Consider the following 12133-nt stretch of genomic DNA (forward strand, 5'->3'; position numbering starts at 1 on the left):
ATGAAATTCATTAAAGTATCTGAAACCAGACACAAGACATACACATTTATTATAATTTTTTTTTGCAGTGACTTTTATATACATGTTTTACACCACATTTACACATTTTTTAAATAAATAAAATTAATGAATGAGATGTCCAATGTTCTGGCTTGTATTTAGTATCAATTATTTACAAAGGAGAAGAAAAAAAAAAGGGGGGGGGGGGCAGTTTTCTCTGAATTTTGACAAGGATATGTGTTTAGCACAAGCAAAAGCAAACATCCTACAAATGAATGGTTAAGCTAAACGATTCATTAGTGTTCATTTAAAAGGTGGATTAAACACCCTTGTTTGTTTGAAGACAGGAAATCCAGGATTTTGCTAATTCCATTTGACAGGAGTCCAATTACAATATGGATAAAGACTGGCGCCTCGTATAGTTAAACTTGACAATCTTATTTTCTCAACACAAATTAATCAACAAAACATGAATATTTCTGACAGGCATTCTCTGCCGTACAGTATTCTAAGACATTTCACCTACAAAGAGGCCGTGTGCAACTTCTACGCAGTGGTGTACACTATGTCGTGTGCAAAACGATACAAAACACATTTCCAGGGAGGCCAGGGGCCTGAGAAGAGTACAAAGAGTGTGAAAGAAAGAAGAAACCCAACAGCCGGCTTGCCTACGAGAAGTGCTGTGCAGGGGGCACTGTACAAGGAGAGTGGGCTTGGGTGGCAGGGGTGGGGGTGGGGGTCTCAGGGTGGGATGGAGAGGCAATGACATGCTTTCTGCTATTCGGTGGATATCAAACGACCAGGAGATCTAATCTAATTCCACATCTACACTGACACAGACACTACTAATATGGCATTCCCTACAAACACACACACAGTCACACCCACACTCTCACGCACACAACACACACACATACACTAAACTACTACATACTCCAGGCCCTCAGAGGGAGCTCGGAGGACTGAGGCGTAAATGCTGGCATCGGCGGTGGTGTAACTTTCCGCGTCACGTCAGCACTTACATGTTTTATTACTCAAAGTTATTTAAACATGCAGTGTGTGGAGATGCGTGACAGCACTAATAAGGTGTGCCTGACATGCAGCCGTAAGCCAACTCCTGCTGCAGCAGAGACGCTGCGCTGGCCGATGTTTCGCGCGGGGGGGAAAGCGCACAGACTCGTGGAAGTCTCTTCGGTGGAGCGACACACCAGTCGCCCCGGTGGTCCCGACAAAGCTGACTGGCGCCACCCCAAGCCTTAAATGAAGGCTATGCCCTATTCGAAGGGGGGCCAACGGGCGCGGCTTATTATTGCACACAAGTACTGTAGTGAGTTGGCTCCACTTTCATGCAAACGTATGAGAAAGCGCTATGTTACATGGACATCTGCTTCGGTGGATGTTTGTGGTTTTTGTCTTGACATTACTTTGACAAAACTGTCTTTGGAGGACTTGGGACACATTCCTCAGAACTGTGAAATAAGTGCATACTACTTTCTTCGTCGAGTTGACATAAAGCTCTATGCTAAATCACAAACATGGCGTTTCTGATAAGGACTTGTGATTTGAGACAAGTGCATACAAGGTACAGAGACAAATGTAACTCCTCTACAGTCTAACACCATGACACACTATATTTTAAACACACATTTATCATTACCAACTTTTTTTAAACTGTAAAAGGTGTGTTAACATTTTTGTGAAAGACGGTGGCATTCTGTTTGACTAATTCGTGGCTACCTTCCCTATTGAATTATTTGCAGTGTAATTGCATACTAATGTTCTATTACTGTACATCACTTTTAAACGCAGCGATTATTAAAAACAAATGCTGAAAAGCAAGAGAAACCAAAACGACAAGGTAGCTACTAAACGCTAAAAAAAACAAGGCAAGATGCCACTTGGACACTGGTGCAACTGAACATGATGTAAACAATTTTTGATATTCATGAACAACCCTGAAAGCTACAGACTATAACACGGTTAACATCCCACGGTCAAAATAGATTAATTTGCTGCACCTGATTAAAAAAATAAGAACTAAACTTATTTCGAAGTGCCAGAGATTATTATCGCCACCGAGTCATGCATTATTACAAAGAGGCTTGACAGCTGAGATGAGCTGCTTTTGTGTGTATGTGTGATTGTGTGTGCAAGTACTGTGTCTAGTGTATTTTCTACTCTACTTATCTACTCTATGTGTTAAAATGTCTATATCTGTGTCTCTGTATGTGTGTGTATTTATGTGTAATGCTTTTGAACGAAAGGGACAGTCAACCCAAACTGAAGGTTCTGTCACTATCTACTCCTCCCCATGCTAACAGTAGTTTGATGAGTCGAGCACAGAAACAGCTAAACAGAACTGACTGGTTGATCAGTTGGGGGCACATTCTTCTGGATAACTATTTTTCTGCGTTCGGTGCATTTGGAACATTCCAGTTAAATCTAACGCTCCTTGAAGGCAGAACTCAAAGCAGCAAAACAGCAGAGGTGAGAGCTGCTGCCGTCGCTTGTAAGCAGAGGCAGCAGTTCAAATGATCTGGCTACGCAAGACTACTGACAAATATACCTAGCTTTTCAGAGGGAAGAAACTGCTTGACTACTGTTATAAGTTGACTAGATAATGAGCGAATTTTCAATGATTGGGTTGCCTCTTCCTTTAACTGTATGTGTATGTCTGTGTACATTTGTGTGTGTGTGTGTGTGTGTGTGTGTGTGTGTGTGTGTGTGTGTGTGTGTGTGTGCGTGTGCGTGCGTCTGTGCCTCAGGGAGACTAGTCGGTGGAGGTGTAGTGCTTGAAGCTGCCCAGCAGGCTCTGCACTCCCTTCCTGACCCGTCGGGCCACCGAGTCTGCTGGGGGCGTGGGCAGGCAGGATCCCAGGCTGGGGGGCCGCGCATCCAGACACTTTTGATAACGCAGCTGGAGACACAAACACAAAGGCCAAACACTAGTCAGTACACAATCCTGATGAATGCGCTTTCTAAAAATGATCTCTACTAGCTCAGTGACAGCCAATATACTCTTTTGTCAGGTTAATTTGCCTGAGACGTTAACCTATGTCCTGAGTACCTTAACACCAGCTGCTGAGTTACAAGGACTGTGGACTACAAGACTACAAGGACTAATAATAATTCATCTCCTTTTAACTTTCAACTAGGCTGGTAGGGCTCCATCTTGATCCTTGGTATCAACCCATACTGCCTGGCCAGCAAAAGAAACCTAATCTAAGAGATAAAGGAGCCATTTGAGGGCTTCTCCCTGAAGCTCAAGTGGCTCCACACGACTCCAGTCTCTGCGTGGTCTCACCATGCATGCTGCCTGCACGGCCTCGCTCAGGCTGGCAGCGTTGGGATGGCACCAGAACATGTGGCACACAAAGTCACCGGGTGCCTCCGCCATGATGAAGGCAAAGGTGTGAACGTCCTTCCCCACGCCCATGAAGGAGAGGAAACGCACACGACACTCACACAGGACCTCCTCCGTCTGGATGGAGAGAGAGAGAGAGAGAGAGAGAAGAGGGAGATGGGGAGAGGAGGGAGGAGAAAGACAGGGCGATTTGAGGACAACAATTATAGACTGTGGCATCCTGCCTGAAACCCTCAGAAGCAGGACGCTAATCACAACAAATCGATTTTCTTTCCATACATTTTTTAATTATTCTCCAGTGATTGTCTACTCTTTACTTAGTCAAAGTACTACAAGTTCAGCAACACTTTACAGATGCTGAAACATGACACACAATGACAATGGAAAAAAGCGTGTACATCATCTACATAATCAAAGCATTTCTTTAAACCTTGACGCTAACGTATGGAAGGTAAAGTAAGGAGGGCACCAGGGCTTCACCTCTCGTTTTAAGATGGTCAGTGTTGCCGGAGCCACGTCCACAGACACCGCTGTCCACTCGTGCTTCTCTTTGCTGTCCATTATGGCTTGTAGGGCGTCATTGATGGTGTCCATGCCTGAGGAAACACCACAGACAACCCCCGTTTGGCAACATCGCGGCATCAAAACCGATCTGCTTAAAGGCCAGCGCTTTAGTCAAGAGGCGGTGTGGGATGTGCGTATGAAAAGACTCCTTACCCAAGCGTTCCTTACCTACTGGCTTAGCCACAGGCACATTACCAAGATAGTTGACATTGAAACGCTGGACCAGCTCATTTTTTGGCACAGGGAATTCTGGAAAAGAAGGGAGGAGGTTGATGTGGCCAGGAGTAATTACAAAAATATACAAACAAATAAAAAAATCTACAACAGGCACACATTTACAAATGTCACGAGTTCTACAAATAAGCATAACAGGCAGACATGATAATGCTGGGTGAATCACTTTACATTGTAAGTAAAGCAAAATTGTGTGTGTGCGTCTCGTTGGGTGTGTGTGTGTGTGCGTGTGTGTACGTGTGTCTTCACGTGTGTGTGTGTGTGTGCGCAAACACCATGATGGAGAAAGCCACTTCCTGACAGACAAGAGCAGAGCCGGGTTTCCCAATAATGATGAGCGGTTAACGAGTGTTCTCTATGAATAATTCTACGAACATTTGCATTTGCACATGCCTTTCCCAAACAAGCATATAACGCAAACCTGCCTGCCCTGCCACCGAAACTTCTCATCCACATTTGGAAATGAAGAAATATTCAACTGGTTGTAATCTACAGCCTCACCACTAGATGCCACTAAATCCTACATACGGTGGCTTTAAGAACAAACCACCTTTGAGTAGTTATAATATACAAAGTTATAATATTACAACTTATTCATATATGTTTGTAGCATATTAGGCCTACACAAGACACCCAACATAAGCCTACTCTTTGCAACTTACAACTGTCCTAAAGTGAGTGGCATGCTCCCCCGAAGCAAGAGTGCTTGTGGGTATCCTTAAAGAAGGAAGATAGAAATAAATATAGGGCTATGGCTAATTTTGACGTGCACAGGTTTTGAAAGCTATACATCTGTTACTACGCTCTGTTTATACAATATACTAAAGGACAAGAAAGTACCGTTGCATTGATCCATTTATTGTTAGTTGTAATCTCCCTGTACGTGTCCTGCTGGTCACCCCAGTGAGAAGCCCCTGTCAAGAAGCCATAGGCGGTCTACGACTACTCCAGATCACATGTAAATCTACCAGCGTTTTCAAGCACTACTTAAGTTACGATGCTTTCGGGAAACCCTCCAAAAGTGTAAGATGAGTCGTCTGAGGGATTCTACAAACTACTTAAGGTCTGGGGAAACCTGGCCCTGAACTCTTCAGGAGTGTAGTACCTTGCACAGATATGGCTCCCAGACTGGAGGGGTCAGAGTTGAGGCGACTCAGACCATGCCTGGAAATTCTTCTCTCCGCCATTATCTGAAGCAAAAACATTACACAAGAACTGTGGCTTTACAGGCATAACATCAAGGCTGAAGGCAATGGAACACTTTTCATAAGGCGCCTGCTCAGTTTCATTTTAAGCACAATATGGGTTTTAACTGCATATTAAAATCTGGATTCCTCATATCTGTTTAAGTCATCAGGCTCAAATGTGTAAGGATGCCAGAGAATGCAACGCAGTCCCAGTCAGTGTCAGGAAACAGTCCATCCCGTCCTCCGAGCCGAGGGTTGAGGAACCAACCAGTCTGAACCATCTGAAGAGGCCAGAGACTCACCTTAGAGCACAGGTCATGCAGGCTGGTGGCGATGTGCTTGGCAGGGGTGTCACAGCGGAACACATGACACTTCAGGACCTGGGTCAGGTTGTCTCGAGCCACGTATGCAAAATCCCTGATGGCAAAAATATAAACGCGTACAGGGATGTATGAAACATATATCCTACAATACATAAAACATTTAATCAACATAATTTCATTAAAAAAAAAAAAAAAACACAAAAATGTTCTACTATAACATGGTACACAAATGATACATAATTCCATTAAACGTCAATTAAAATCTGAATTATTTCGGCGCAGGACAAATGTCTAACACATGCATGCTACGTTTATAATTTGGCTTCACAACAATACAATCGTTAAAAAGATGAGAAACACCTATCTGTGGGGTGAAGATGCAGCAACAATGGATTGAAATACTATGAGCTTTACGTGTACAAATATAAATACTTTACCTTTCTCTGTACCATAGTGCAGCAAAACCAAAAGGGAAAAAAATACAGTTAAATCGTATAATTGTGTCTCCATATCAGCAAACAATTTACTCTTTATAAAAGTTGGTTTTAGAAAGAAAGTGTGACCACAAAGCTGCCCTTTAGTTCGTTTCCTCAAGGCACCACAGAAACTACAACACAAAATGCCACCCATCTCCTATTTGCTTTGACATTTACATTCCACCAGAGGGCAGTGCATTCCCATTCGGGATGTCATGCTTGTCCTGCTGCCAGGAAGGGCTTGTGTGGAATGCCAGGCCTGTGCTATGACTCATTCTGACTCATGCTGCTCGCTGCACATTGCTTTTAAAGGGCAGAGACTAGCGCGCTCGCGCGGGAGAGGAAAAAAGACTTCTGGCGGCTGTGGCAGAGGAAAATATGCCCCGTGGCACATGTGGATTGTCCTCTTACTCACTCGTTTCACTTCACTCCTCCTCCTGTTGTCTTTTCCCTCTATGCGACTACAGCTCAAACAAATGGGTTCCATCATCATTAGTATGCCAAATGTGCAGTTTTTTTTAATAACGAGAAAAATAATAGTACATTCCAATGCAACCTACTAATATTCCAAATATTGCAGTGAGTCATGTTTGTTAAAAATAAATGAAAACTTGTATGTAATTATATGATAAAGTGTCTGATGTAAAACCCTAGAGACGGCCTACAGCAAAATGTTCCATACTGCCTGAGAGAGCCCAAACTGACCTGCCGTTGTCACGACCCACGCCCCACACACGGATGCTGACGATGGGCTGGGTGTGCAGCCGGGTCTGGCTCATTGGGTCGATCAGGTTCATGTGCTCATTCTCCAGCACCATCAGCATGTCCTTGCCCTGAGCACACATCGTCATCATCAGCCCCCCAAAATGCATTTGTTGCCCATTTATACCCACTAACCACGAGTAGTTTTGCTAGGCATGAATGCACTGTGGAGGAACTGCCATTTACGGTGGAAGTGAACAGCTGTCCAATACAAACTCTACTTCTGCTAAGAAATGTAGTAGATCGGATCAGCGCCATTAGAGAACAACATTGCTATTCATTTGAATCCCCTCTGGTGATCTTTCTGAGACTGATTTGATTACATATGCGATTTATTACACTTGGGCAGATCACAAGCAGAAACTTGCTCTTGATGAAACCACCAAATTACTCTCATTAAGTTGCGCAAATACCACAAAGAGATTTTTTTAAATGCACCACAGGCAGGAGACACAAGTGCAAGCTGGGTAAAGATCAATACCACAAGCTCAATGCTCATTCCCAAAAAGGAAGTCCCCCACGGCCACTTCCTGTCTGCCTCCCTCACCTCTCCCCAGATGCCCGCTGTGTCGTGGAGGTTATGCTTGTGGTAGGAGAGCTGTCGAATGCAGTTGTTCACGGCCACGCTACTCCGTCCCGGTGCCATTTCCTCTTCGGACATCTCCACCCAGCCCAGAGAGCGCACAGCGAAACACTGCCAAGGGGGAGGGGTGGGGGGGGTGGGGGGCACATAAACAGACATGGCCACATAAACAAGCGGGCTCAGAGCAAAAGGGCAACATTCTCAGGAAAGACTTTTCAGCAACTCATTCATTTTTATATTTCCTTTCTGTGAAGTTTAATGGGCTGGTAATCCTAGGCTAAATGGGCAAGCACAGGGAGAAGGAGTTGGTCAGGGGGATGGATTTTGTTGTGTAGGGATGAGGAGGAGGAGGAGGAGGGGGATGGGGAGGAGGGGGATGGGGAGGTATCTCGTAAAAGCAAAACAGAGAGCCTGTTTGGTCTGTACCTTAGCCTCCAGGTTTGTGCAGAGCGCGGCACATTTCTCGCCCTCCTCAGACTGGGAGCAGCTGGAGGGAACACAAGACAGCAAGATAGAATGAGCCAGACAGCTGGCGGCTGAATTAATATTTTCTGGCATTTGGAACCGGGGTGCATTTTCAAAGTGCATTTTGCACTCTGCCGTGCAGGCCACTTACTTCAGGTTGATGGATGCATAGCGAAGAGTAGCTCCCTCAAACTCCTTCAGACTCTCATCTGATGTGACTTCCTCCTCCTGTGGGCATCAGTTGTGACATACAAGTTTAATTCAGTTATAGACTTTTTGCTACAACAACTTTTAACTGATCAGTCATGGGAAAACACTGATTTCTTTCTGTGTCCATAAACAGGCCAGAACCCTCTTCTACGTCCAACACATAATTTTCTCACAGCAGGAATAGAGCAACTTGGTGGTAACTTTATCACTTCACACCTCATACAGAAAGAAAGCACTTATTCACTAATTTGTGCTGAGTTGACTGTGCACTACAGAGTCTCTCATATTATGCACTAATGCAGAGCCAGGGTAATAAAAGTTCCTTCCTGAGCGGCGCTGCCATTTTCTCCCTCTGCTGACCGGTTTCCATCACATCATCATACACTTTTGTAACAGTAATGGCCTGTGGTAAAGTGGGTACGCTAACAACAAGGTAGCAATTACATGTTTAAATGTAGCCAGTCCATTTACAGGCATGGCAATTTTTCCTAAGCCCTCAAACAAAAGAACCTAGAAACACTGGAACAGTGCACTGGCTTTTAGTATTAATCTAATAACTACAACGAGAGGTGTTCATTCATCAAATGTGGTAATTGAATGGAAAACCTATACATAAATTATTAATCTTATGGCATACAATAAGCTATTAACGTGTGCAGTTTGTTAAAAAAAAACACAGACTCTTATACCTTCCAAGGCTCTTCCTCATCAAATATATTTGGACGGGTTGAAGTGCCCCAAGTGATCTAGAAAGTCAGTGTAACAATGTTAGTGACATAAACAAAAACAATATCACAAATACCACTCACTGACATCTCTCAAAGCATTGCTCCACTAGTTTTAGTATGTACATCTGGTAATGTAATGTAATGTAGTTATTTATAAGCCTTCAGACCGCCAGCCTCAGAGAGACTGGAAAGGGAGAGTTAGGTTTCTGCCCCCAGCTCTCACCTCTGACTCCTCACAGGGGGTCGTCTCTAAAGACATGCTGGAAGACATTGTGGACTCCTCCACCTTGTCAGAAGGTAAGGGAGGATCCCACTGAGTGGTCCCCGTGGGAATATGCCAATAGTATGTTCCTGACGTGTCCCGGATGCGCATCCACCCCGGGGGCAGATCACTGTCTGTCTCGAAAGCATTGGAGTCCCAGATTGATTCTGATTCTGAAAAGAGGATTGGAGACAACAGTGCTAACGATAAGTGGGTTGTTGCACAAAAACAATCACACAATCATCCTATACTCACTCCAGTGAGAAACAGAACACATCAAGGGCAGATATATGCCGCAAAATGTTAGAGATTAGCTCTTACCGCCATTGTCATTTGGGGATTTGTCTGCACTGTTGTCCTGTGACAGGGTTGTCCAGCTGGAATCGTCCTCGCTTGGGGTTCCGTTTACACTAGAGAACAACTGACAGGCCTCTTTGCCAAGGTCATCTTCCTTCACGGACTCAGCGATAGTTGGAGACATATTTTTCTCTCCCAGGCTTGGTGCTGAGATGTCTTTCTCTTCATCCCTGTCCAATTCCCCTCCTTTGTCTTCTTTGTCATCCTTGTCTTCCTCTTTATCCTTTTCTCCATCCAGTGCTTCAATAATGAGAGGTTCGTTTAAGATGTTCTTGGACTCTACATCAAGGTTGAGGCGGAGGGAGCGAAGTGATTTTGATGATGTGTTAGTTTGTTCCTCATTGCCCTGCAAGTCATCTTGGTTGTTTTGATTTGTGGAGCCATCCTCGTTCCAGTTGAGAATATCATTGTGGTTGGGGTCCTGCTGTTTTTCCGCCACTTTGCGCTGCTGATTTTGGCCCTCCTTCACCCATTTTGCGCTGTTGCCGGTGGGCTCCTGGCTGTTGCGCTGATTCTTTTCGTTCAACTCCTCATCTGTACGTTGTTTATTTACCAGATGGTTTGACATGTCTTCATCTTTGCCCCCCATGTTCGTCTACCCCTGTAGAAGATCAGAGAAAAGAGAAACGTATTTATAGCCGCTAGGCATAGATATTTAGCAAGTTCATAGACTCCAAACCGTTTGAAGGACAACTAACCGACAAGATACCTAAGTTATATTAATACTGTATTTTAATGAGAGTACAATTTTTGATTGTATTATCTTACCAGGTATCATCTGCATCAACAGTTGTAACAAAAGCGAGATCATGCAACCTTTCCTGGTTAACGTTACAATTATGAAATCAAGAGTTCAGCGGAGTTCTGCATACCAACTAACGTTAGTATTTTAGCTAACTGTATATCTCGCTGGCTGACATTGCAGCTCCCACTGCTTAAATCTTGCAAAATTGAACAAACGTTAGCTAGCAGACTAGCCAACTAAACTGGGTTAACTGGACCGTGAAGCAATCCATCCTTCTTTAGAGTACATAATAGAAGCTACGTAGCATAACACCACTGGAAACGGGCCCGTCACGACCTGCTTAACTGCTGTTAGCCACCTTGTTGGATCGGTATATGTGGGATGGCAATTTAATCTATTGACATTAGCTCTCGTCGGCTATCATGGCTAACTAGCAAGCCAGACGTCTTTTGCGCTAAATCGTAACCATAAGGTTAGCGAATGACTTAACACCTGACATCAAATTACTAAATGCAGTCATCTTCTTGTTAATAATAAAATAATCCTCTGGCTACTGACATTATTTTACATTCCTATAATGGTTAACGTTAGCATGTAGCCTCCCAAATCACAGTACTAGCTAGCTGGTTGGACCAAATGTTACCGTCCGCCATCAGCCTACATCATCTTTCGACGGAGGCTGAGTCTAGGTGGTACAATACCATAATAAAGATTACGGCAACATAAGCTTTGTTAATTGAAACATGTACTTACCCTTGCTGTCTAAAGTCTTCTTTTATGTTATTTTCATTTTCTATTTAAAGCCGCATAAACGTAGTATTAGTGGTCTGGTAATCTGGATTAACAGCGACTGTTATGATGGAGAGTAGGACAGGGATACAGCAAGCTACGTCACTGCAATGTCACACAGTACCGTCACATTGACAGTAATCCCCTCTCTAAAGAGTAAATAATTAAATAATGTCCATGCAGACTAAATTTGAACCTTTTTTTAACGATTTATAGCTTACATACAGGACAAAGTGCAGTGATATAATTCTGTGGACAGTAAAGCTGCTTTTATATTGAGATTTGACCTACACAGAATCTCGTTCGAAAAGACACCTGGTTGCTCAGGAAGGCCTAAAGGATGCTCGTCAAAAATGCAAGTAAACTTCAAGTGCAGTCCATCATACCAGCACACCATTCAATATTCAACCATATTGAAAATTATTTTGAAAAGCTATTTTAAACGTGAAAGCAACCACGCCCTTTACTATAAAGGATGGTATAATATTAAACCAAAATATTTAAGTACAAATCACTTCTATACTGTAAAAATGCCCCTTTGAAAACTGACTACACGTTTTCAGGCTATGGAATATCTTGAACTAATATGAATTGTGAAAGACAAAATACTTTCTTAAACAAGTATATTTCTTTAATGCACATATATAAATTACATATATTTAAAGACATGCTTGGTTTTGGCTTATGCCCCTCTTTCAGAACAAGCAAGCAAGTGGATGGACGATGAAATACAATTTTAAAAATAAAGAAATATATAATGTAATGCAAAGTTAACATGGCAATGACTGAAAAGAGGTCAAGCAGCAAAGTCCCAAAGTAAAGTAAAAACGAGCACTGTGTTAAAATAATATAACGTGACCTTTCCTTTGGGGAGTTAATGTAAGAGCTGGAGTCTGGTACGTGATTTCGTATTGACATATATACTTTTTTTTTTTTTTTAAACACGACAAAAAGAAATCTGCACAATTGAGCACTTGTGTGAAATGTACCGGACTGCTACACAGGACGCCTAATGCAATGGAGAGAAGAGTGTGAGGTTTTTCATGGCCAAGGCATTTAGGCACAATGCCCCAGCTTCACAAGA

General features: G+C 43.2%; 1 protein-coding gene across 3 annotated transcripts; it reads right to left on the reverse strand.

Annotated features, from left to right (window-relative positions):
• Positions 1 to 30: 30 nt before the first annotated feature.
• Positions 31 to 11211, reverse strand: LOC105901423 (amyloid-beta A4 precursor protein-binding family B member 1). 3 transcript variants are annotated; one of them, XM_031573326.2, is made up of 15 exons: positions 11014 to 11210; positions 9480 to 10116; positions 9120 to 9331; positions 8858 to 8914; positions 8110 to 8186; positions 7920 to 7980; positions 7458 to 7604; positions 6854 to 6981; positions 6110 to 6115; positions 5652 to 5766; positions 5268 to 5352; positions 4082 to 4177; positions 3845 to 3960; positions 3305 to 3481; positions 31 to 2917 (listed from the first exon to the last, which is right to left on the reverse strand). In XM_031573326.2, exons 2-15 carry the CDS (start codon positions 10102 to 10104, stop codon positions 2771 to 2773), a joined length of 2049 nt encoding a protein of 682 aa, XP_031429186.1. In that variant the 5' UTR covers positions 10105 to 10116; positions 11014 to 11210; the 3' UTR covers positions 31 to 2770. The 3 variants fall into 3 exon arrangements, with proteins under 3 accessions (XP_031429186.1, XP_031429187.1, XP_012684328.1); XM_031573327.2 differs by lacking the exon at positions 11014 to 11210 and adding an exon at positions 10284 to 10953; XM_012828874.3 differs by lacking the exon at positions 6110 to 6115 and having other exon boundaries at positions 11014 to 11211.
• Between the last annotated feature and the right edge of the window lie 922 nt (positions 11212 to 12133).

Source organism: Clupea harengus, chromosome 9 (genome assembly GCF_900700415.2).
Source record: "Clupea harengus chromosome 9, Ch_v2.0.2, whole genome shotgun sequence".
NCBI lineage: Eukaryota > Metazoa > Chordata > Actinopteri > Clupeiformes > Clupeidae > Clupea > Clupea harengus.

Bases quoted from the DNA above. Each gene is read 5' to 3' on its own strand.
- LOC105901423 (XM_031573326.2), bottom strand. From the start codon at position 10,104: ATGGGGGGCAAAGATGAAGACATGTCAAACCATCTGGTAAATAAACAA. The intron at 7,981-8,109 runs GTAAGTGGCCTG...TGTTCCCTCCAG, and splicing joins TATGCATCCATCAACCTGAA to CTGCTCCCAGTCTGAGGAGG. The intron at 4,178-5,267 runs GTACTACACTCC...CTTCTTTTCCAG, and splicing joins GGGAGCCATATCTGTGCAAG to AATTCCCTGTGCCAAAAAAT.